At 49.0% G+C, this 22,856-nt stretch overlaps 1 protein-coding gene and 1 non-coding gene across 2 annotated transcripts in view; one reads left to right on the plus strand and one right to left on the minus strand.

The window, feature by feature from the left end:
- Nucleotides 1-22,856, minus strand: part of LOC124622728 (semaphorin-2A-like) — a 329,443-nt gene that overhangs the window by 121,560 nt on the left and 185,027 nt on the right. Inside the window, exon 3 of the mRNA XM_047148519.1 lies at nucleotides 17,906-18,136. Within this exon, the coding sequence (XP_047004475.1) occupies nucleotides 17,906-18,136 (231 nt within the window). The remainder of the gene's footprint in view (nucleotides 1-17,905; nucleotides 18,137-22,856) is intronic.
- Nucleotides 14,516-14,590, plus strand: Trnat-ugu. The gene has a single exon. It is a non-coding gene; the product is annotated as a tRNA-Thr (tRNA).

Here is a 22,856-nt window from a genome sequence, read left to right on the forward strand (position 1 = left end):
TGGCACACACGACCAGGTACCACAGCTGGTGACTGATGGTCTGTACCACTGTCTGCACAGAAAAAAGTAATGCTAAGATTGGTAGTAAGAGGTACTAAATGCAAGTGAAGTAATGAACACTACTCAAAATAAAAATGCCGTAATGAACTCTTCACTTTATAAACAATTGAGACATATACATAACTGAATCATCACTTTTACTTTCGTCTGGAGAGTACGTATCCTCTTTGTCAGAATCGTCAATTTCAGATCCTGCATCTCCATAAAGAATATCTCTCTGCCCCCGTCAACTCGCTGCGCGATATTTTCACGATCGTAAACAACTGTGAATGAGCTGCAGGCAACTTCGTCTTTGCAGTCCTCACAACCGCTCCCAGGATGAGATAGCCGATAAGTGCTTTTTTTTTGGGTTTAAGGGCGCTCAACTACTGAGGTCATTAGCGCCCAGTCACAATTGTTAGAGCACATAGAATCCAGTAAAATTCAAGGGGGGGGGGACACCAGAAAGTTCTTACAAAGATGCAGATAAAATAAGTAAACGAGTTAGATGTCTTTGGATAAGCCAGTCAAAGTAATAAAACGAAGAACACGAGCAGCTGCTCGAGCGTCATCAGCTAAAATATCCTGTAAAGTAGATGACAGAGACAGGACAACACGAGATTGACTAAAACGGGGACACGATAATAAAACATGGCGCACTGTTAATACATGACCACAAGGGCACTGCGGGGATGGGTCACCGGAGAGCAGGTAGCGGTGGCTAAACCGGCAATGCCCAATCCGCAACCTGGTCAGAAGGACCTCTTCTCGCCGAGATGGTCGGGAGGAGGTTGTCCAAGCAGTTGGGAACGGTTTTACTGCCCGGAGCTTGTTTCCTTGAAGTGAGGACCAAGAATCCCACCACAACGACACAAGCTTCTTACAAACAACCCCACTAACATCAGATGACGGGACACAATGGGAGGCTGGCCGAGGCAGGAGGACTGCAGCCTTGGATGCAGCATCAGCAACCTCATTCCCAGGCACTCCTACATGGCCGCGAATCCACAGAAAGCTGACAGGAGAGCCACCATCAGCAAAAGAATGGAGGGACTGCTGGATCCGTTGCACCAAGGGATGGACCGGAGATGGAGCTCCAAGGCTCTGAAGAGCACTGAGTGAATCAGAGTACATACGATGAATGGCGGTGGCGGCGGGCATACTGAACGGCCTGATAGAGAGCAAAAAGCTCGGCAGTAAAGCTGGAACATTGGACGAGGAGCCGGTGTTTAAAGGTGACGGCCCTGACGACAAAGGCACAGCCGACACCATCGTCAGTTTTGGAGCCATCAGTGTAAATAAAGGTGTGACTGGCAAGTCGCGCATGAAGTTCGACAAACTGTGAGCAATACACTGCAGCCAGAGTACCTTCCTTCGGGAGCGAGCTGAGGTCGAGGTAAATATGAACCGGAGCCTGGAGCCTGGAGCCTGGAGCCAAGGTGGAGTCGGGCTCTCACCCTCTCTGAAGGTGGTAGGGAGGGCAAAATCCAGTTGTCGAAGCAGGCGACGAAAGCGGACTCCAGGGGGCTGCAGGGCAGACACATACAACCCATACAGACGGTCGAGAGAATCGGCGAAGAAGGACTGATAAGAGGGGTGGTCGGGCATTGACAACAGCCGGCAGGCATACCGACAAAGCAGTACGTCGCACCGGTAGGTCAATGGTAATTCAGCAGCTTCAGCATAAAGACTCTCGACGGGACTAGTGTAGAAGGCTCCGGTCGCAAGACATAACCCCCTAAGGTGGATGGAGTTGAGACGACGTAAGAGGGATGGCCGAGCAGACGAGTAGACGAGGCTCCCATAATCCAGCTTCGATCGGACTATGGACCGATACAAGGGAAGCAGGACAGTGCGATCTGCTCCCCAAGATGAACCACTAAGAACTCTGAGGACACTAAAGGAACGTGTACAACGGGCAGCCAAATAAGAGACGTGCGGAGACCAACAAAGTTTCCTGTCAAGTGTGAGCCCTAGAAACTTAGTTGTTTCCACGAATGGGAGAACAACGGGACCGAGATGTAAGGATGGCGGAAGGAACGCTTTATATCGCCAAAAGTTGATGCAAACCGTCTTCTCTTCAGAGAACCGGAAGCCATTTGCCACACTCCATGAGTATAGGCTGTTTAGTCAACACTGAAGGCAGCGCTCCAGGAGGCTTGTTCTCTGGGCACTGCAGTAGATCGCGAAGTCATCGACAAAAAGAGAGCCTGAGACATTAGGTGGAATGCAATCCATAATAGGATTGATCGCTATGGCAAAAAGGACTACGCTCAAGACGGAGCCCTGAGGCACTCCGTTCTCCTGGAGGAAGACGACGGACAAGACGGAACCCACACGTACCCTATACTTTCGGTCTGTTAAAAAGGAATCATTAAAAAGGGGCAGGCGACCGCGTAGACCCCACCTGTGCATAGTGCGGAGGATACCTCCTCTCCAACAGGTATCATAAGCCTTCTCCAAATCGAAGAACACGGCTACCATTTGGCGCTTTCGCAAAAAGTTGTTCATGATGAATGTCGACAAGGTCACAAGGTGGTCAACAGCAGAGCGGCGGCGACGAAAGCCGCATTGAACATTGGTAAGTAGCCGTCGAGATTCAAGAATCCAAACTAACTGAGCGTTAACCATGCGCTCCATCACCTTACAGACACAGCTTGTAAGAGAAATAGGGCGGTAACTAGAAGCAAGGTGTCTATCCTTCCCGGGTTTGGGTATAGGAACAACGACGGCGTCATGCCAACGCATGGGGACTTGACCTTCTATCCAGACGCGATTGTAGGTACGAAGAAGGAAGCTTTTGCCTGCCGGAGAAAGGTGTGCCAGCATCTGAACGTGAATGGCATCTGGCCCCGGAGCAGAGGACCAGGACAGTGCAAGTGCACGTTCGAGTTCCCGCATAGTAAAGGGGGCATTATAATTTTCCAGATTCAGCGGGTGGAAGGAAGGTCGCCGAGCCTCTTCTGCCTCTTTCCTGGGAAGGAAGGCAGGGTGGTAATGGGCGGAGCTTGAAACCTCCGCGAAAATGCGGCCGAAGGCGTTGGAGACATCCACAGGATCAACAAGGACCTCATTACCTGAAGTCAGGCCAGGTACCGAGGAGTGGGCCTTAATGCCCGACAGCCGGCGCAGGCCACCCCAGACGACAGAAGAGGGAGTAAAACTGTTAAAGGAGCTGGTGAAAGAGGCCCAACAAGCTTTTTTGCTGTCTTTGATGACTCTACGGCATTGCGCTCTGAGTCGTTTGTATCCAACACAATTCGCCAACGTAGGATGGCGGCGAAAGGTGCGTAAAGCACGTCGTCGAGCACAGATAGCGTCTCTACAAGCCTCATTCCACCAGGGGACAGAAACGCGACGTGAAGAAGAGGTAGTACGAGGAATGGAACGTTCGGCAGCATTGATGATAACAGCTGTGAGGTATTCGACCTGACTGTCAGAACTGAGAAAATCGTGGTCCGGAAAGGTCGCCAGGGAGGAGTAAAGTCCCCAGTCAGCTTTCGGTATGTTCCAGCTCGAAGGACGTGGGGATGGGGTGTGGTGTAGGAGACGAACGACACAGGGGAAGTGGTCACTCGAATAGGTGTCAGAAAGGACATACCACTCGAACCGACGGGCAAGAGTGGTAGAACAGATCAAGAGGTCCAAGTGGGAGTAGGTATGAGTGGAGTCTGAGAGGAAAGTCGGGGCGCCAGTGTTGAGGCAGACAAAATTGAGATGGTTGAAGACATCCGCCAAGAGGGAGCCTCTCTGACAGGATGCTGGAGAGCCCCAAAGGGGATGATGGGCATTGAAGTCGCCAAACAATAAAAACGGCGGAGGAAGCTGAACAATTAGGTGCATCATGTCAGCCCAACTAACTGCAGATGACAATGGAGTGTAGATGGTACAAACAGAAAAAGTAAAGGCAGAAAGAGTAATACGGACAGCTATTGCTTGGAGTGGGGTGGTCAATGGGATGGGGTGGTAATAGACATCGTCCCGAACGAGCAACATGACCCCACCATGAGCTGGAATACCGTCCGCAGGGGTGAGGTCAAACCGCTCCGAGGTATAGTGGGTAAAAGCAATACGGTCAGTTGGGCGCAACTTTGTTTCCTGGAGACCAAGGACGAGCGGACAGTGCAGGCGGAGGAGCAGTTGTAATTCCCCCCGATTAGATCGAATACCGCTGATGTTCCAATGTAACAAAGCCATCGCTAGTCAGAAAAAAGGGGGGAACGAAACGGGTTAAGAGCTGGTCACCTTGACGGCCACAGAGGGCCAGGTTTCAAGGGAACAACGCTACAACCGGCGGGAGGCGGATCCTGTTCCATCGAGTCGTCGCCAGCTGCGGCCGCTTTCCCGGGTTGCGTAGGAGGGGCAGCATCATCTGCCGATGAGAGGCCAGCTGAGCGCCTGGCAGCAGAGCGTCCCGGCGAAACTCAGGATGGCCGGGAGCACCGACTCGCGGATGGAACGTCAGACGAAACGCGCTGGGGTGGAGAGGGGGATAAAGACTTCTTCTTGGAGGCCTTCTTGGAAGTCCGATGAGACACGGGGATGGTGGGCTGGACCCGAAGAAGGTCCTCACGCGCGGGGTCCGTTTTGGAACGCCGGACCTCGGAAACCGGGGTCTGGAACGTTTCCCCGATGGACGCCTGAGAAGAGGATCGCTCCTCAGGCGGCGGAGGGGGAGGTGGAGGAAGGGTGGCCCCTGGGACAGAGGGGGCAGGGGCCACGATGGAGGAGGATTTGAAAGGGAGGGATTTGGGGGGCAGAGGCATAGACCCCGGATGGGGTGAGGAGGTGGAGGGGGGACAGGATAGGGTTGAGGATACTGTGGAAGGAGTGGACATGACTGAGGCAAACGAAGTTGTCAACGTCATGGGATGGAGGCGGTCATACTTCTTTCTGGCCTCAGAATAAGAGAGACGATCCAGAGTTTTTAATTCTTGAATCTTCTTCTCCTTCTGATATGTGGGGCAGTCTAAAGATCTAGGCGAGTGGACGCCAGGACAATTGACGCACCGAGGTGGTGGGGTGCATGTATGTTCCTCACAAAGAGGACGTCCACATTCGCCACAAAGGGGCTCAGCCTCACACCGTGACGACATGTGCTCAAAGCGCAAACACCGAAAGCAGCGCATAGGAGGCAGGACGTAAGGTCGCACATCGCACCGGTAGCACATCACCTTTACCTTCTACGGGAGAACGTCCCCCTCGAAGGCGAGGATAAAGGCTACGGTGTCGATGCGACGGTCTTTGGGGCCGCGCTGAACTCGCCGGACGCAATGCACGCCTCAGCGCTCCAGGTTGGCCCTGAGCTCCTCATCAAATTGCAACAGGAAGTCCCGATGAAAAATAACCCCCTGCGTCCTATTCAGTGCCAGATGCGGGACAATGGACACTGGGTTGTCCCCTAGTCAGTCGCACGCCTGGAGCGCCGCCGACTGTGTGGCAGAGGCGGTCTTTATAAGAACGGACCCCGAACGCATTTTACTGAGAGCCTCGATTTCCCCGAAGATGTCCTCGATGTGCTGGACAAAGAACATGGGCTTGGAGGTGGCGAACGCCCCCCCATCGGTTCGAGAACAGACCAAATAGCGGGGGAAGTACTTCGCCCCAAGCCGGTGGGCCTGTCCTTCCTCCCAGGGAGTGGCCAAGGGGGAAAGGACAGAAGAACCAGAACCAGAGACAGTACCTTTCTTTTTAAAAGACTCGGCTGCAGAGCGACCTGATACATGTTGACGTTTCATCTGCGAAACGTCCGCCCCGATCCCACCCACTCCGACCAGGGGCTCTCCCCACGGGCGCCACCCAGCCTCAGCTAAGGCCACCTCGCAGGATGACCGTTGCCGAGAGTCCTGATGCCCCAAGGAGACGGGCATCTACTCCTTGGCCGACGTGGGGAGGGTGCAGCTCAGGTATCGGCAGTACGATCCCTGTGTTGTCAGGGGGCTACGACCTAGAGGGTACATGACGACCCCACCACAACAGGCTGGCTATCGTGCTGGATTTCAGGTGCCATGGAAAGTCCATCATGATCGTAGGTGCAGATGGGGACGCACTATGGGCGTAACGTGTGCAACCCATCAGGCGTTTAGGCCCAATTGGAGGAATAGTGGGTGTGGTTACAACGCCGTTACAATGCTGAGTGCCAAGGTCTTAGTGCACTGAGGACCAGTGATACACCACGTAAGGCGTCCTTCCCCAAAAGGCTCGTACTTCTGTAGAATTTTGAAAAAAGGAGGTCAAACCCCAAGGAATGCCGAAACGGTTGAAACTCCTTTTAGTCGCCTCTTACGACAGGCAGGAATACCTCGGGCCTATTCTTACCTCGGACCCGCAGGGGGGACGTTAAGTGCTTGCCTATTGCGGGAGAAGAATGAAATACCTCCACATTAGTTGACGAAACTGCTTCGGAGACGCGCTAAACGCGCTTACGGAGCCAAATAAAGGCTCGCCCGTACGGCGTACGGGCACCGTGCTGTAAATGTTAACTAACTGCAGTACCTCAAGGTTAGCTGTGCCAAGGTAAATGTTATGTTACCTGTACAGATGTAATACTACAAGAACTTCTCTTATTTCTTAGCCAACTTTTAACTTGCAGTAACTTATAATTTAACTTTACTTCCACTTCTGCAAAGAAAACTAACAAACTGCAGTTTTTTCACTGTTCTCCATACATTCCCCTTAACTATTGCACAGAGGCAGGTGACGTAATGCTCAGCACATCCCATTTGGTAGTGCACTTCGTTACTAGATGGCAACCTTAGTAGTGTGCATCGTTATGCGTTATATTGCGACGAAATAGGTTGTGAAGCTGAGGATATTACTCCATCATATTTACGAATGATGTATGTAAACCAATGTTTAGAGAATTATCGTCCTAGTTAAGACTAAACTTGATTATTGCTGCTACTCTGTGCGCAGTTTTACCTTGCTATAAACCTCCCGTCTTTGGCCTACGTCGTCTGGATTTCGGTTTTAATATACACAATAATAGCGCTAAGCGAGACGTATAAGGAAAGCCGTGATAATCTCACTACCCGTAACAATCCTCTCCCGCCGTGAGCAAATGACAGGCGACTCAGGTTATACACGGTGCAGTTATACCGGGTGCTGAAAATAAATGAGGCCCAGAGAACAGAGTTGCAGCGTACAAAGAAACACAGCAGAGGAAAAGAGATACTGTACTAACCAGAATATAGCAGATGTTGAAGGTGACCATCATTCACCTCCTGGCACTTCTGGGTCATGGTAAGCAAGTAGCTGAACGTAGATCGAAGCTGTACTGCTGGAATTCCTGCAGTCTCATCTGTAATGTTCTGCTGTAGTTCTTTCATACTAGGAGGACTGTTGCAGCATTCCTTGGACTTCAAGGTTCTCCACACAAAGCAATCGTACATTGCTAGATCAGGTGGCCTGGGTGGCCAGCTATAGCTGCGACCTGGCTGAAGTCTGCTAACAACTTTGTCAGGCGTGAAGACTGTGTAAATACTACATGGTTCGGCCGATTGTATGGGCAGTTGGTCCATGTTGTAACGGTAGGTTTTTCCCTCCTCCGTTAATGCTGCCACAAATGGTTTTAAAATGTCGATGCACTTTTATTTGCCCTACCCTCTGTTAAAGTGACCACTGCCTATGTTCGACGTCGACGTACAATAACCACTCACAGACACTCACTGAAGAGGTTCCTCGTGGTCAATCCTTCTATTCTGTTAAGGAGTTCCTCGAAAAATTAAGCTGATTCTTATGTTGTATTACTGAGTACGTTTACTTAAACTTATGGCTTGACTTTTTCTGGGTACACAAACATTTTTTTTAAATCTGTTATTACTTTTACGTTGTAATTTCATTTACTGACACGTTACATGACCTTGGAGATTTGTTCCTCAATTTCGTCTTACGGAACTTGACGTGTAAATAAATAAATAAGCAGCAGGCGGCACCAATAGCAGTGGCGGGTATGCAGAAGCACGTCAGAGGGTGGGGGACATTAGTTGTTGTAATTCGGGCCGGCCGGTGTGGCCGAGCGATTCTAGGCGCTTCAGTCTGGAACCGCTACGGTCGCAGGTTCGAATCCTGCCTCGGGCATGGATGTGTGTGTTGTCCTTAGATTAGTTAGGTTTAAGTACGTAGTTCTAAGTTCTAGGGGACTGATGACCTCAGATGTTGAGTCCGATAGTGCTCAGAGCGATTTGAACCAAGTCACTTTCTTTTTTTTATATAATTCGGAAACGGAGCTAGTAATCTGACGTCCAAAATATGATCACTGGCTTTCGGGCCACCGGTGGGAGCATTTTCGAAACGGCTAAGTTTACAAATCGTTCGCGTGCTGCTGTGGTTAAAGTATACCGTGCACTGCAATATGGCGCAATCCAATACCAGCATCGAGACAAGTGTGATGCACCACGGGCCACAGATTACAAGGATGAACGACGGCAGCGGAAAAGTGTTCGAGTGAGTAGACGAACAACTGCCGACAAACAGGCCACCCAGACAAACAAAAGATTTGACAATAGTGTCTCCTCAACGACTGTTTAGTGAACATTAATATGTACGGCCTGTGAAGCAGGCGCCTGGTTTACCCACCCAGGCTGACTGTTGTTCATCGGCCTTGAAGGGTGGAATTTGCACGCCAGTATCTCAATTGGACCTTTAATGAGTGATGCCAGGTGGTCTTTTCAAATGAGTCACGTTCTGTGTTCCATCGGACAGATGACCGTTGGTGTGTATGGCGTGAAACGTCCGAAAGCAAACACCGGTATCGGGAATGTTTTCGTGGTGTTCCGTGGATGATCTCGTCATTGCGGAAGGCACAATGTATCAACACAAGTATTCATCTATTGTAATTAAATGTGTGGTGTCACCGCCAGACACCACACTTGCTAGGTGGTAGCTTTAAATCGATCGCGGTCCCTTAGTACATGTCGGACCCGCGTGTCGCCACTGTGTGATCGCAGACCGAGCGCCACCACAAGGCAGGTCTCAAGATACGGAATAGCACTCGCCCCAGTTGTACGACGACTTTGCTAGCGACTACACTGACGAAGCCTTTCTCTCATTTGCCGAGAGACAGTTAGAATAGCCTTCAGCTAAGTCAATGGCTACGACCTAGCAAGGTGCCATTAACCATTTTAAGATAGAGTCTCACTTGTATCATCAAGGAATGCTGTATTCAAATGAAGGATTAAAAGTTAAGTATTATAGCAGCTACGTACTTTTCTTGCTACCATTCATTACGTATGCTGTTTCAGACCTAAACTAGCCTGCGTCAGTTGACGCGTGCCTTTCGGCTACTTCAGTGTGGCGTAGCTGTCTTGTTACGCCACAACAGTTGGCGACGAGTCAACGGAAAGGGTCTTGTTCCTTCTAATTGCTTACATTTACTTGTGTCATGGCTTCGCCAGATGTACTGTCCGAATTTTATCGCTTGCAGAATTAGCAGACGCAGGCGTTATTGGATGCCCTTGGACAGCTCGTCCAGGGTCAACGTGCACTGCAACACGATGCGGCCGCCGCCGCTTCATCGCTACCGCCGCTACAACATGCAGTTGCACCGCCGTTTCGCAATTTTGACGCGGCGCAAGAATCATGGACCGAGTGGTCACGCAAGTTTGGATTTCATCTCGCCGCCTACAGAATTCAAGGTAACGAGCGGCAGCCTCATTTATTGTCGTGTGTAGGGGTGCAAACGTACCGTGTGATAGTGAAATTGTTTCCCCGACGTGACATAGCAACACTGTCCTACGAAGAAATTTTGTCGGCATTGGACGCCTATTTCAAAGAAACAGTCAATGTCGTTGCCAAAAGGTATACTTTCTTTCGTACAAAACGTACAGCCGGTCAAACTAATAGGGAGTGGGTTGCAACATTGCAAGGCCTTACTAGGGATTGTGCTTTTGAGTGTGAATGTGGACTCCCTTATTCAGATACAATAGTACGCGATGCAATAGCACAGAACGTTTCTGATGTTCGCATACAGGAACAAATTTTGAAACTAGTTAATCCCTCCCTTCAGCAAGTGATAGACATATTAGATAGACAAGACACGCTTGACTTTGCTCAGGAATCATTTGAAACTTCGCCGGCCGTGTGTCACATTAACCGGCCCGCCGCGCGCGCTGCGCGGCCCAGTAAACTGCCCTTTCGCACGTCCACGCAGCTGCCGCCACGCTCTAAACCAGGTGTGCTGCGCCAGCACACAAATGCAGTGAAATCATGCCCGTGGTGTGCAACTAGACATTCGTGTGACAATTGCCCGTCACGCCAAGTTATTTGCTTTTTCTGTCATAAGACAGGACATGTTCAAAGTGTTTGGCAGAAAAAGCTCAGATCAGACAATCACAACCATTCCAGGCCCTTTGCTTCGCGCCGGAATCGAACCAAGAATACTCAGGCTCATGAACCTTCGCCCATGGACATTCGTGTAGTTAATTCCACTTCGTCCAGTGCCACTGCCTCTAACAGTGACTGTGTTCGTCCCACAAATACTGTGCGTCGACGTCGCCGGAAATCACGTCAATTAGCAAGTGATTCTGTACCAGTGTCTGTTCAAATTGCACAACACAGTCGCTCTTGTCGCCAGCAGGACAATAAACTTTTTGTAGATTTGGACTTTAATGGCAAGGTCATACCATTCCAGCTTGATACCGGAGCTGCAGTTTCATTGCTCAATCATGACACGTACAAACAACTGGGCAAACCTCCGTTGCGTGCTGCAACTGTTAAGCTCACTACATATTCAGGACAGCAGATCCCAGTGTTAGGACAGTGCACTCTTCTTGCAACATACAAGGGACAAACATAACTTGTGTCATTTTACGTTCTTCGTTCTTCTACTGCAGTGAACTTGTGTGGTTTAGATTTATTTCAATTGTTTAACATGTCTATCGTAAATCAGGTCCTATCAGTGAATCAGACTGTGCCTACAGACAGTGTTTCTAGTCTATGTGAAGAATTTGCAGACATTTTTTACCGGGCCTTGGTTGCGCTAAGAATTATGAAGCACATTTGGAACTGAAAGTCAACGCGCAACCGAAATTTTTCAGAGCGCGCAATGTTCCTCACGCATTGCGTGATGAGGTCGCGAGAAGATTACACGATTTAGATTCACAAGGTGTGAGTGAATGTGCGCAATGCCTCTTCCATTTCAGCTCCGCTTCATCGCTTATGCCGTACAGGTGTTCCGTTCGTCTGGACGACGGAATGCGAACGCGCCTTTCGCCAGTTGACATCGGCATTGCTTTCACATACTTGCCTTACGCCATTCGATCCCCAGCAACGCCTTTTGTTGATGGTAGATGCATCGGGTTCCGGGATCGGTGCTGTGCTTGCGCACAAAGTTGGCTCACATGATCGCCCTATTGCCTTTGCGTCAAAATTGCTCTCGTCTGTGCAAGGAAATTACTCGCAGATAGAGAAAGAAGCTTTGGCTCTCGTCTTTGGTGTTACTAAGTTCCATGATTTCTTGTATGGTCGTCACTTTACCATCGTCACCGACCACAAACCTTTGACATCGCTTTTGCATCCGAACAAGCCTGTACCTCCGCGTACAGCGCAGAAATTCATTCGCTGGTCTATTTTCCTCTCGCAGTACCGCTACGATATCATGTATCGCTCCACTGCTAAGCACGGAAACGCCGATGCGTTGTCCCGTTTGCCTGTTGCGGAGGATAAAGCATTCGATTCTTCCGAACTTGCTTGCATGTTCATTGATGCGGAAACCGATGAAGTGGTCGAATCGTTTCCGATTGATTTTCGTCGAGTAGCTACAGCCACAGCTGCTGACCCTGTCCTTGCTACCGTTTTGCGTTTTCTTACTACGCACTGGCCTTTGTCAAAGTCGAGGATCGAGGATCGAGGATCCGTTGGTTCGCCGATTTTTTGCTCACAAGGAGAGACTTTTTGTTCGACGTGGTGTTTTGTTGTTGCGTTCTGATAATGATCAGTCCAGAGTCGTGGTCCCACGTTCGTTACAGTCCTCTGTTTTACGGCTTCTTCACCAAGGACATTGGGGTATAGTGCGGACGAAACAACTTGCTCGTCAGCACTGTACTTGGTTCGGAATCGATGCTGCGATTACGAATATGTGTTCTTCTTGCATGGCGTGTGCCGAACAACAATCCGCACCGCCGCGGAACGTCTTTGCATGGCCAAAAGCCACTTCCCCTTGGCAACGCTTGCGCATCGATTTTGCTGGTCCATTCTGAAATGCTCGATGGTTGGTTCTGGTAGATGCCTTCAGTAATTTTCCTTTTGTTGTCCGGAAGTCTTCCACGACGTCCTCCGCCACCATCCAAGCGTTGTCTGCTATCTTTTGCATTGAAGGTCTTCCGCAGACTATTGTTTCCGACAATGGCCCACAATTCATGTCCGCAGAATTTCAGTCATTCTGCCAGGCCAATGGTATTCAACATCTGACATCTGCGCCGTTTTCGCCTCAGTCAAACGGTGCCGCTGAACGATTGGTCCGGACTTTCAAGTCACAGATGTTGAAGTTGAAAGAGTCGCATTCTCGGGAGGACGTGTTGTTGCTCTTTTTGTCATCGTATCGCTCTCAGTCCCGAGATGGTCGCTCGCCGGCTGAGTTGCTCCACGGTCGTCCTCATCGAACCTTGATGTCTTTGCTGCATCCGCCGCATCAGGTTCCTGTGCAGCGGCAGACTTCTGCTTTAGATCCAGGCGACGTTGTATTCTATCGCAACTATCGAGGTTCACGGCGTTGGCTCACAGGGCGCATTCTTCGCTGCTTCGGCCGCGCGATGTATTTGGTTTTGAGGGCCTCTGGTGAGGTGCGTCGGCATCTCAATCAGCTGCGCCTCTGTCGTCGCCTTGGTTCTGCCGCTCCCCGTCTGCTTTCAGCGCCGGTGCCGTCCGGTCAGCGCCCTGGGGACCCATCTACTGGCTCGCCTCATCCCCAGGTGTTACCGACGCTGCCTTCCATTTTGCCCCATGGCGGCGCGTCGCAGCCGCCGCCGCCGCCGCCTGTTCTCCCGCCGGCGACGCCCGCAGTTGACGCTTCGCTGCAACCGCCAGGCGCCTCCCTGGGTCACGCGCCGCCGATCGCTTCCCGTGACCAGCTGTCCTCCGCCATGGAACTCTTGCCCGCTCCGGACCACATGGCGTCTTCGCGCGTCGGGTACCCCGACGCAATGGAGGTCGACCCTTCGGCCCCTCCTGTCTCTTTACGGGCGCATACACCGCATGTTGACGTGCACCCTGGACTAGGTTTTTAGGCGTTTCCTAGCTCCCCTCGGACCGAATGGCCGGGTGCGGGTGGCACAGCCTCGCCTGTTGTTAGGCTCCCCGCCTCATCGCATACGTCAACATGGGGTCCTCCCCACGGCGGGCGGAAGTCTTATCACACGACCGTTCGCCGATTTGCGGGGGAGGAATGTGGTGTCACCGCCAGACACCACACTTGCTAGGTGGTAGCTTTAAATCGGCCGCGGTCCCTTAGTACATGTCGGACCCGCGTGTCGCCACTGTGTGATCGCAGACCGAGCGCCACCACAAGGCAGGTGTCGAGATACGGAATAGCACTCGCCCCAGTTGTACGACGACTTTGCTAGCGACTACACTGACGAAGCCTTTCTCTCATTTGCCGAGAGACAGTTAGAATAGCCTTCAGCTAAGTCAATGGCTACGACCTAGCAAGGCGCCATTAACCATTTTAAGATAGAGTCTCACTTGTATCATCAAGGAATGCTGTATTCAAATGAAGGATTAAAAGTTAAGTATTATAGCAGCTACGTACTTTTCTTGCTACCATTCATTACGTATGCTGTTTCAGACCTAAACTAGCCTGCGTCAGTTGACGCGTGCCTTTCGGCTACTTCAGTGTGGCGTAGCTGTCTTGTTACGCCACAACAAAATGGACACCTTAGCTGCAAACAGGCGTTGGTATACTTCATTGGGGACATGTTGAAAATGTGTGCCCCGACAGGGACTCGAACCCGGGATCTCCTACTTACATGGTAGACGCTCTATCCATCTGAGCCACCGAGGGCATAGAGGATAGTGCGCCTGCAGTGACTTATCCCTTGCACGCTCAGCGTGAGATCCATATTCCCAACATGTCCACAGCACTACATTCGTAGTGCGCCTAATAGATGTTTGCCCATCACATTTTCAACATGTCTCCAATTAAGTATATCAACGCCTGTTTGCCGCTAGTGTGTCCATTTAATTATCATTGCACTTCTAGCAAAGCTGCATTGTCATCAACGGTAACTGTTCTTTCGGGAACAGATGCTACCTTCATATATAGTTAAAATATGGCTGGCCGGCCATTGACCTTCTTGTACGAACACACACGCTATGCCCGAACTCGTACGGGAGTTGGTACATTAATCTACCACGAGTAATGAGGATCATGGGCAAACATCTATTAGGCGCACTACGAATGTAGTGGTGTGGACACGTTGAGAATGTGCGTCTCACGGTGAGCGTGCAAGGGATAAGTCCCTGCAGGTTCACTATCCTCTGTGCCCTCGGTGGCTCAGATGGATAGAGCGTCTGCCATGTAAGCAGGAGATCCCGGATTCGAGTCCCGGTCGGGGCACACATATTCAGCATGCCGCAATGAAGAATACCAACGCCTGTTTGCAGCTAGGGTGTCCATTTAATTATCATTTCATTTCTAGCAAAGCTGCATGGTCATCAGCGGTAACTGTTCTTTCGGGAACAGATACTACCGTCTTATATATTCATCTATCCTTGGGGACCATGTCGAGCCCTACATGCAGAAGGACTTTGCAACATATCACACACCTCGCAGTGTATGTCCGAGGTTTTCGTCATACAACGTCAGCCGAGAAATCTATCGCACCTAGCTTCGGCACGGTAGTTGGCATGGCAACGCTTCCCTGACGGTACCTTCCAGCTCTTCACTGACTCACTTCCTGCACGTCTCGCGTAGCGAAAGTGGTTATTCAGACTTTTGACAGGTGGTCACAATAATTTCAATGGACGGTGTATTTAAGGAAGTGCACACACTATCAGTGAAAATATATTCTTCGTAAACAGTCGGTCTACAGAGAGAGAGTTTTACAAGTAGGAAGCTAGATTGCAAGTCGGAGAAATGAGACAGATTTTGATCGAATCTACAGTCCGCATTGACATCCCAATCTGAGTCACTCGTGCTTCACCTTTTTCAACTATGACTATGACTCTTAGACACTTTTCCATACTGGTATAGCCAAACAACAGTCTTTCTTGCCAGGTCGCAGACTCAAAATACAATACATAGACAAAGTGTGATTTTAACAAAATAAATTTAAAATTATTATCGGGCTTGGTGCTCTAGTTGTTAAGAGCAAACATGGAGACCGTAAGGTCAGACACAGGAATTTTTCATTCTGTCTTTGCTTTGTCGACTATGTAAATATAATCCAAGAACAGCACATGGTTCGGATTTCACGCTAAACAGCAGGTACCCATTCCCCGACTAGGACGTGGATGTCGCCGAAGCGGTGCCCAATTGAAAGAAGTTGCTACAAGCGGCTCAACATCTGTGTTGAGGGACTCTCAGCCAACCATGCCATACGCATTTAGTTTAATTTAGCCCACGATATTCACCGACAGACGAACACCACGATATCACTCCCTTATGGCAGCAACTGATTTCGATGACAGTTTAGGGGATCTGTGTTTGAAATTGGAATAAACCATTTAATTTACTAATCATATGGACTAATTATCCATTGATCACATCTCTTTAGAATCAATACTAAAAAAATGAAAGAAAGGAGGATAGGTAAGAAGTAAACATAGCGTTGTGTAGCGCTCTGTAAGTATAACTTATTAGGTAGCTAGCAGTTGAAACCGATCATAGACACCACGCGCTAGCAGCTCCGTGTAGCGGAATGGCATGTCGTGGGATTTGCGTACCTTGAAGATGTGAAAAGTGGCCTCTGGTGGCAGCAAACAGTTAAGCCGCGCCTTGTGCCTTGAGGAGTGGAGCTCAGTTGTAGACCAGCACATTCTCGTAGCGAGAGTGAGGACGTTAGGAAGCTCACACTTCATCGAAGTTGAGCGTGAAATTGAGGGAATGAGACTGTAGTGACTCCAACGTGTTTTGGGACTTGAGTAGGGACAAGTACACTACTGACCATTAAAATTGCTACGCCTAGAAGAAATGCAGATGATGAAAGAGTATTCATTGTACAAATATATTATACTAGAACTGACATCCGATTACAAAATGGTTCAAATGGCTCTGAGCACTATGGGACTTACCTTCTGAGGTCATCAGTCCTCTAGAACTTAGAACTACTTAAACCTAACTAAACTAAGGACAACACACACATCCATGCCCGAGACAGTATTCGAACCTGCGACCGTATCGGTCGCGCGGTTCCAGACTGTAGCGCCTACAACCGGTCGGCCACTACGGCCGGCATCTGATTACATTTTCACGCAATTTGGGTGCATGGATCCTGAGAAATCAGTACCCAGAGCAACCACCTCTCGCCGAAATAACGGCCCTGATACGCCTGGGCACTGAGTCAAATAGAGCTTGGATGGAGTGTACAGGTACAGCTGCCCATGCAGCTTCAACACGATACGACAGTTCATCAAGAGTAGTGATTGGCATATTGTGACGAGCCAGTTGCTCGGCTACCATTGACCAGACGTTTTCAGTTGGAGAGAGATCTGGACAATGTGCTGGCCAGGGTAGCAGTCGAACATTTTCCGTATCCAGAAAGGCCCGTACAGGACCTGCAACATGCGGTCGTGCATTATCCTGCTGAAATGTACGGTTTCGCAGGGATCGAATGAAGGGTAGAGCCAAGGGTCGTAACACATCTGAAATGTAACGTCCACTGTTCAAAGTGCCGTCAATGCGAACAAGAGGTGACCGAGACGTGTAACCAATGGCACCCCATACCATCACGCCGGGTGATACGCCAGTATGGCGATGACGAATACACGCTTCCATTGTGCGTTCACCGCGATGCCGCCAAACACGGATGCGACCATCATGATGCTGTAAACAGAACCTGAATTCATCCGAAAAAATGACGTTTTGCCATTCGTGCACCCAAGTTCGTCGTCGAGTACACCATCGCAGGCGCTCCTGTCTGTGATGCAGCGTCAAGGGTAACCACAGCCATGGTCTTCGAGCTTATAGTCCATGCTGCTGAAAATGTCGTCGAACTGTTCGTGCAGATGGTTGTTGTCTCGCAAACGTCCCCATCTGTTGACTCAGGGGTCGTGGCTGCACGATCCGTTACAGCCATGCGGATAAGATGCCTGTCATCTCGACTGCTAGTGATACGAGGCCGTTGGGATCCAGCACGGCGTTGCGTATTACCCTCCCGAACCCACCGATTCCATATTCTGCTAACAGTCATTGGATCTCGACCAATGCGAGCAGCAATGTCGCGATACTATAAGCCGCAATCGCGTAAGGCTACAATCCGACCTTTATCAACGTCGAAAATGTGATGGTACGCATTTCTCCTCCTTACATGAAGCATCACAACAACGTTTCACCAGGCAACGCCGGTCAACTGCTGTTTGTGTATGAGAAATCGGTTGGAAACTTTCCTCATGTCAACGCGTCGTAGGTGTCGCCACCAGCGCCAACCTTGTGTGAATGCTCTGAAAAGCTAATCATTTGCATATCACAGTATCTTCTTCCTGTCATCTTCGTGATGTAGCAATTTTAATGGCCAGTAGTGTAGAAGCAGCACTCTTTGCAAGGCACACAGGTGTACAGAGCCGTGAGCAATACGGCAACGTTTTCGGGTAGCACATTCTCACAGTGAGAAAAAGGTGTTCTAGACTTCTCGTTTCGAGGAAATACTACCAAAACTCAAAGGGTTGCGAGCAGTTCTGGGTTGTAGCGAGAGTGATGTGCTGTGGGACTTACGTATCTCGTCGAAGTAGAAGGGGAACTCGCCGGGCAGCGAGCAGTTGAGGCGCGCCTTGAGGAAGGTGGCCCAGTTGTGGGCGAGCACGTTCTTGCCGCCCGTGTCGGCCTTGCAGACGCGCGCCACGCGGGAGTACACGCGCTTGCCGCAGTTGATGTACTCGACGGCCGGCTCGCGCAGGAAGAACACCACGTGCTCGCCGCTCTCGAACGACCCCACGAAGTCCGGCTCTGCCAACAGAAGCCACCACACCCACAGTCACCGTTTGCTTACGAGTAAGCTTACGTACCAGATCACGCGTGTGGAGCCGTGGGGCAGCAACTGGGAAGGTCTGAAAGTAAAGATAGCAAATACACTTAAGCGCCAAACTGGTCTGGGCACGCGTATTCCAATACAGAGATATGCAAACAGGCCGAATACAGCGCTGCGGTCGGCAGAGCCTATATAAGACAACAAGTGTCTGCCGCAGTTGTTACAAAAATGGTTCAAATGGCTCTGAGAAGTATGAGACTTAGCTGCTGTGGTCATGAATCCCATAGAACTTGTTGTTGTTGTTGTTGTTGTTGTGGTCTTCAGTCCTGAGACTGGTTTGATGCAGCTCTCCATGCTACTCTATCCTGTGCAAGCTTCTTCATCTCCCAGTACCTATTGCAACTTACATCCTTCTGAATATGCTTATTGTATTCATCTCTTGGTCTCCCTCTACGATTTTTACCCTCCACGCTGCCCTCCAATACTAAATTTGCGATCCCTTAATGCCTCAGAACATGTCCTACTAACCGGTTCCTTCTTTTTGTCAAGTTGTGCCACATACTCCTCTTCTCCCCAATTCTATTCATTACTTCATCATTAGTTATGTGATCTACCCATCTAATCTTCAGCATTCTTCTGTAGCACCACATTTCGAAAGCTTCTATTCTCTTCTTGTCCAAACTAGTTATCGTCCATGTTTTTCTTCCATACATGGCTACACTCCATACAAATACTTTCAGAAACGACTTCCTGGAACTTAAATCTATACTCAATGTTAACAAATTCCTCTTCTTCAGAAACGCTTTCCTTGTCATTGCCAGTCTACATTTTATATCCTCTCTACTTCGACCATCATCAGTTATTTTGCTTCCCAAATAACAAAACTCATTTACTACTTTAAGTGTCTCATTTCCTAATCTGATTCCCTCAGCATCACCCGATTTAATCTGACTACATTCCATTATCCTCGTTTTGCTTTTGTTGTTGTTCATCTTATATCCTCCCTTCAAGACATCATCCATTCCGTTCAACTGCTCTTCCAAGTCCTTTGCTGTCTCTGACAGAATTGCAATGTCATCGGCGAACCTCAACGTTTTTATTTCTTCTCCATAGATTTTAATACCTACTCCGAATTTTTCTTTTGTTTCCTTTACTGCTTGCTCAATATACAGATTGAATAACATCGGGGAGAGGCTACAACCCTGTCTCACTCCTCTCCCAACCACTGCTTCCCTTTCATGCCCCTCGACTCTTATAACTGCCATCTGGTTTCTGTACAAATTGTAAATAGCCTTTCGCTCCCTGTATTTTACCCCTGCCACCTTCAGAATTTGAAAGAGAGTATTCCAGTTAACATTGTGAAAAGTTTCTCTAAGTCTACAATTGCTAGAAACGTAGGTATGCCTTTTCTTAATCTTTCTTCTAAGATAAGTCGTAAGGTTAGTATTGCCTCACGTGTTCCAACATTTCTACGGAATCCAAACTGATCTTCCCCGAGGTCCGCTTCTACCAGCTTTTCCATTCGTCTGTAAAGAATTCGCATTAGTATTTTGCAGCTGTGACTTATTAAACTGATAGTTCGGTAATTTTCCCATCTGTCGACAGCTGCTTTCTTTGGGATTGGAATTATTATATTCTTCTTGAAGTCTGAGGGTATTTCGCCTGTCTCATACATCTTGCTCACCAGATGGTAGAGTTTTGTCATGACTGGCTCTCCCAAGGCCATCAGTAGTTCTAATGGAATGTTGTCTACTCCCGGGACCTTGTTTCGACTCAGATCCTTCAGTGCTCTGTCAAACTCTTCACGCAGTATCTTATCTCCCATTTCGTCTTCATCTACATCCTCTTCCATTTCCATAATATTGTCCTCAAGTACATCGCCCTTGTATAAACCCTCTATATACTCCTTCCACCTTTCTGCCTTCCCTTCTTTGCTTAGAACTGGGTTGCCATCTGAGCTCTTGATATTCATACAAGTGGTTCTCTTCTCTCCAAAGGTCTCTTTAATTTTCCTGTAGGCAGTATCTATCTTACCTCTAGTGAGACAAGCCTCTACATCCTTACATTTGTCCTCTAGCCATCCCTGCTTCGCAGTTTTGCACTTCCTGTCGATCTCATTGTTGAGACGTTTGTATTCCTTTTTGCCTGCTTCATTTACTGCATTTTTATATTTTCTCCTTTCATCAATTAAATTCAATATTTCTTCTGTTACCCAAGGATTTCTATTAGCTCTCGTTTTTTTACCTGTTTGATCCTCTGCTGCCTTCACTACTTCATCCCTCAGAGCTACCCATTCTTCTTCTACTGTATTTCTTTCCCCCATTCCTGTCAATTGTTCCCTTATGCTCTCCCTGAAACTCTGTACCACCTCTGGTTCTTTCAGTTTATCCAAGTTCCATCTTAAATTAGCACCTTTTTGTAGTTTCTTCAGTTTTAATCTACAGTTCATAACCAATAGATTGTGGTCAGAGTCCACATCTATTTGATACCTTTTAGTATCTCCAGGATTCTTCCAGGTATACAACCTTCTTTTATGATTCTTGAACCAAGTGTTAGCTATGATTAAGTTATGCTATGTGCAAAATTCTACAAGGCGGCTTCCTCTTTCATTTCTTCCCCCCCTCCCCCACCCAATCAATATTCACCTACTATGTTTCCTTCTCTCCCTTTTCCCACTGACGAATTCCAGTCACCCATGACTATTATCTCATCATACATTTAATCAACTTCTTCATCATCTGCAGAGCTAGTTGGCATATAAACTTGTACTGTAGTAGGCATGGGCTTTATGTCTATCTTGGCCACAATAATGCGTTCACTGTGCTGTTTGTAGTAGCTAACCCGCACTCCTATTTTTTTTATTCATTATTAAACCTACTCCTGCATTATCCCTATTTGATTTTGTATTTATAACCCTGTAATCACCTGACCAAAAGTCTTGTTCCTCCTGCCACCGAACTTCACTAATTCCCACTATATCAAACTTTAACCTATCCATTTCCCTTTTTAAATTTTCTAACCTACGTGCCCGATTAAGGGATCTGACATTCCACGCTCCGATCCGTAGAATGCCAGTTTTCTTTCTCCTGATAACGACGTCCTCTTGAGTAGTCCCCGCCCGGAGATCCGAATGGGGTACTATTTTACCTCCAGAATATTTTACTCAAGAGGACGCCATCATCATTTAATCATACAGTAAAGCTGCATGTCCTCGGGAAAAATTACGACTATAGTTTCCCCTTGCTTTCAGCCGTTCGCAGTACCAGCACAGCAAGGCCGTTTTGGTTAATGTTACAAGGCCAGATCAGTCTATCACCCGGACTGTTGCCCCTGCAACTACTGAAAAGGCTGCTGCCCCTCTTCACATGTTTTTCTGGCCTCTCGACAGATACCCCTCCGTTGTGGTACGGCCATCTGTATCGCTGAGGCACGCAAGCCTTCCCACCAACAGCAAGGTCAATGGTTCATAGGGGGGGGGGGGGTCCTAGAACTTAGAACTACTTAAACCTAAATAATCTAAGGACATCACACACACTCATGCCCGAGGCAGGATTCGAACCCTCAACCATAGCGGTCGCGCGGTTCCAGACTGTAGCTCCTAGAACCGTTCGGCGACTCCGCCCGGCGCAGTTGTTACATCGGCTACTGCTGCTACAATGGTAGGTTATCAAGATTTAACTGACTTTGAAAGTGTTGCTATAATCACTGCACGTGCGATGAAGTGCGGGCTTTCCTGTACGACGATTTCAGGAGTGTACCAAGAATATCAGGAATCAGGTAAAACATGAAATCTCAGAGATCGCTGTGGCCTCTAAAAGATCTTGCAAGAACGGGACCAACGACGACTGAAGAGAATCGTTAAACGTCACAGAAGTACGACCCTTCCGAAAATTGCCGCAAATTTCAATGCTGGACCATCAGCAAGTGTCGGCATGCGAACCATTCGATGAAACATCGTCGAAAGGAGCCGAAGGCCCACTCGTGAACCCTTGATGACTGCACGACACTTTACGCCTCGCCTAGGCTCGACAACAGCGACAGTGGACTGTTGTTGACTGGAAACATGTTGCCTGATTTGACGAGTCTCTTTTCAAATTGTATCGAGCGCATGCTCGTGTATGGGTATGGAGCCAACCTCATGAATCCATAGACCCTGCATGTCAGCAGGGGAAGTGTTCAAGCTGGTGGAGTCTCTGCAATGGTGTGGTGCGTGTGCAGGTGGATTGATATGGGACCCCTGATACGTCTGTATACGACTCTGACAGGTGGCACTTAGGTAAGCATTCTGTCCAGTCACCCGCATCTACTCAAGTCCATTGTGCATTCCGACAGACTTGGGTAATTACTGCAGGAGAATGGGATCCCCACAAGTCCAGAATTGCTACAAAGTGGCTCCAGGAACACTCTTCTCTGTTTAAACACTTCCGCTGGTCACCAAGCTCCCCAGACATGAATATTATTGATCATATCTAGGCTGCCTTGCAACGTGCTGTGCCTCAGCTCGCCCCCTCCCACCACCCCCCGCCCTCCCGTACTCTTACGGATTTATGGACAGACCTGCAAGATTCATGGTATCAGTTCGCCCCAGCACTACTCCAGACATTACTCGAGTCTATGCCACGTCGTGGTTTGGAAATTCTGCATGCTCGCGGGGGCACTACAAAATATTAGGCAGGTGTACCACTTTCTTTGGCTCTT

Source organism: Schistocerca americana, chromosome 7 (genome assembly GCF_021461395.2).
Source record: "Schistocerca americana isolate TAMUIC-IGC-003095 chromosome 7, iqSchAmer2.1, whole genome shotgun sequence".
Lineage (NCBI taxonomy): Eukaryota > Metazoa > Arthropoda > Insecta > Orthoptera > Acrididae > Schistocerca > Schistocerca americana.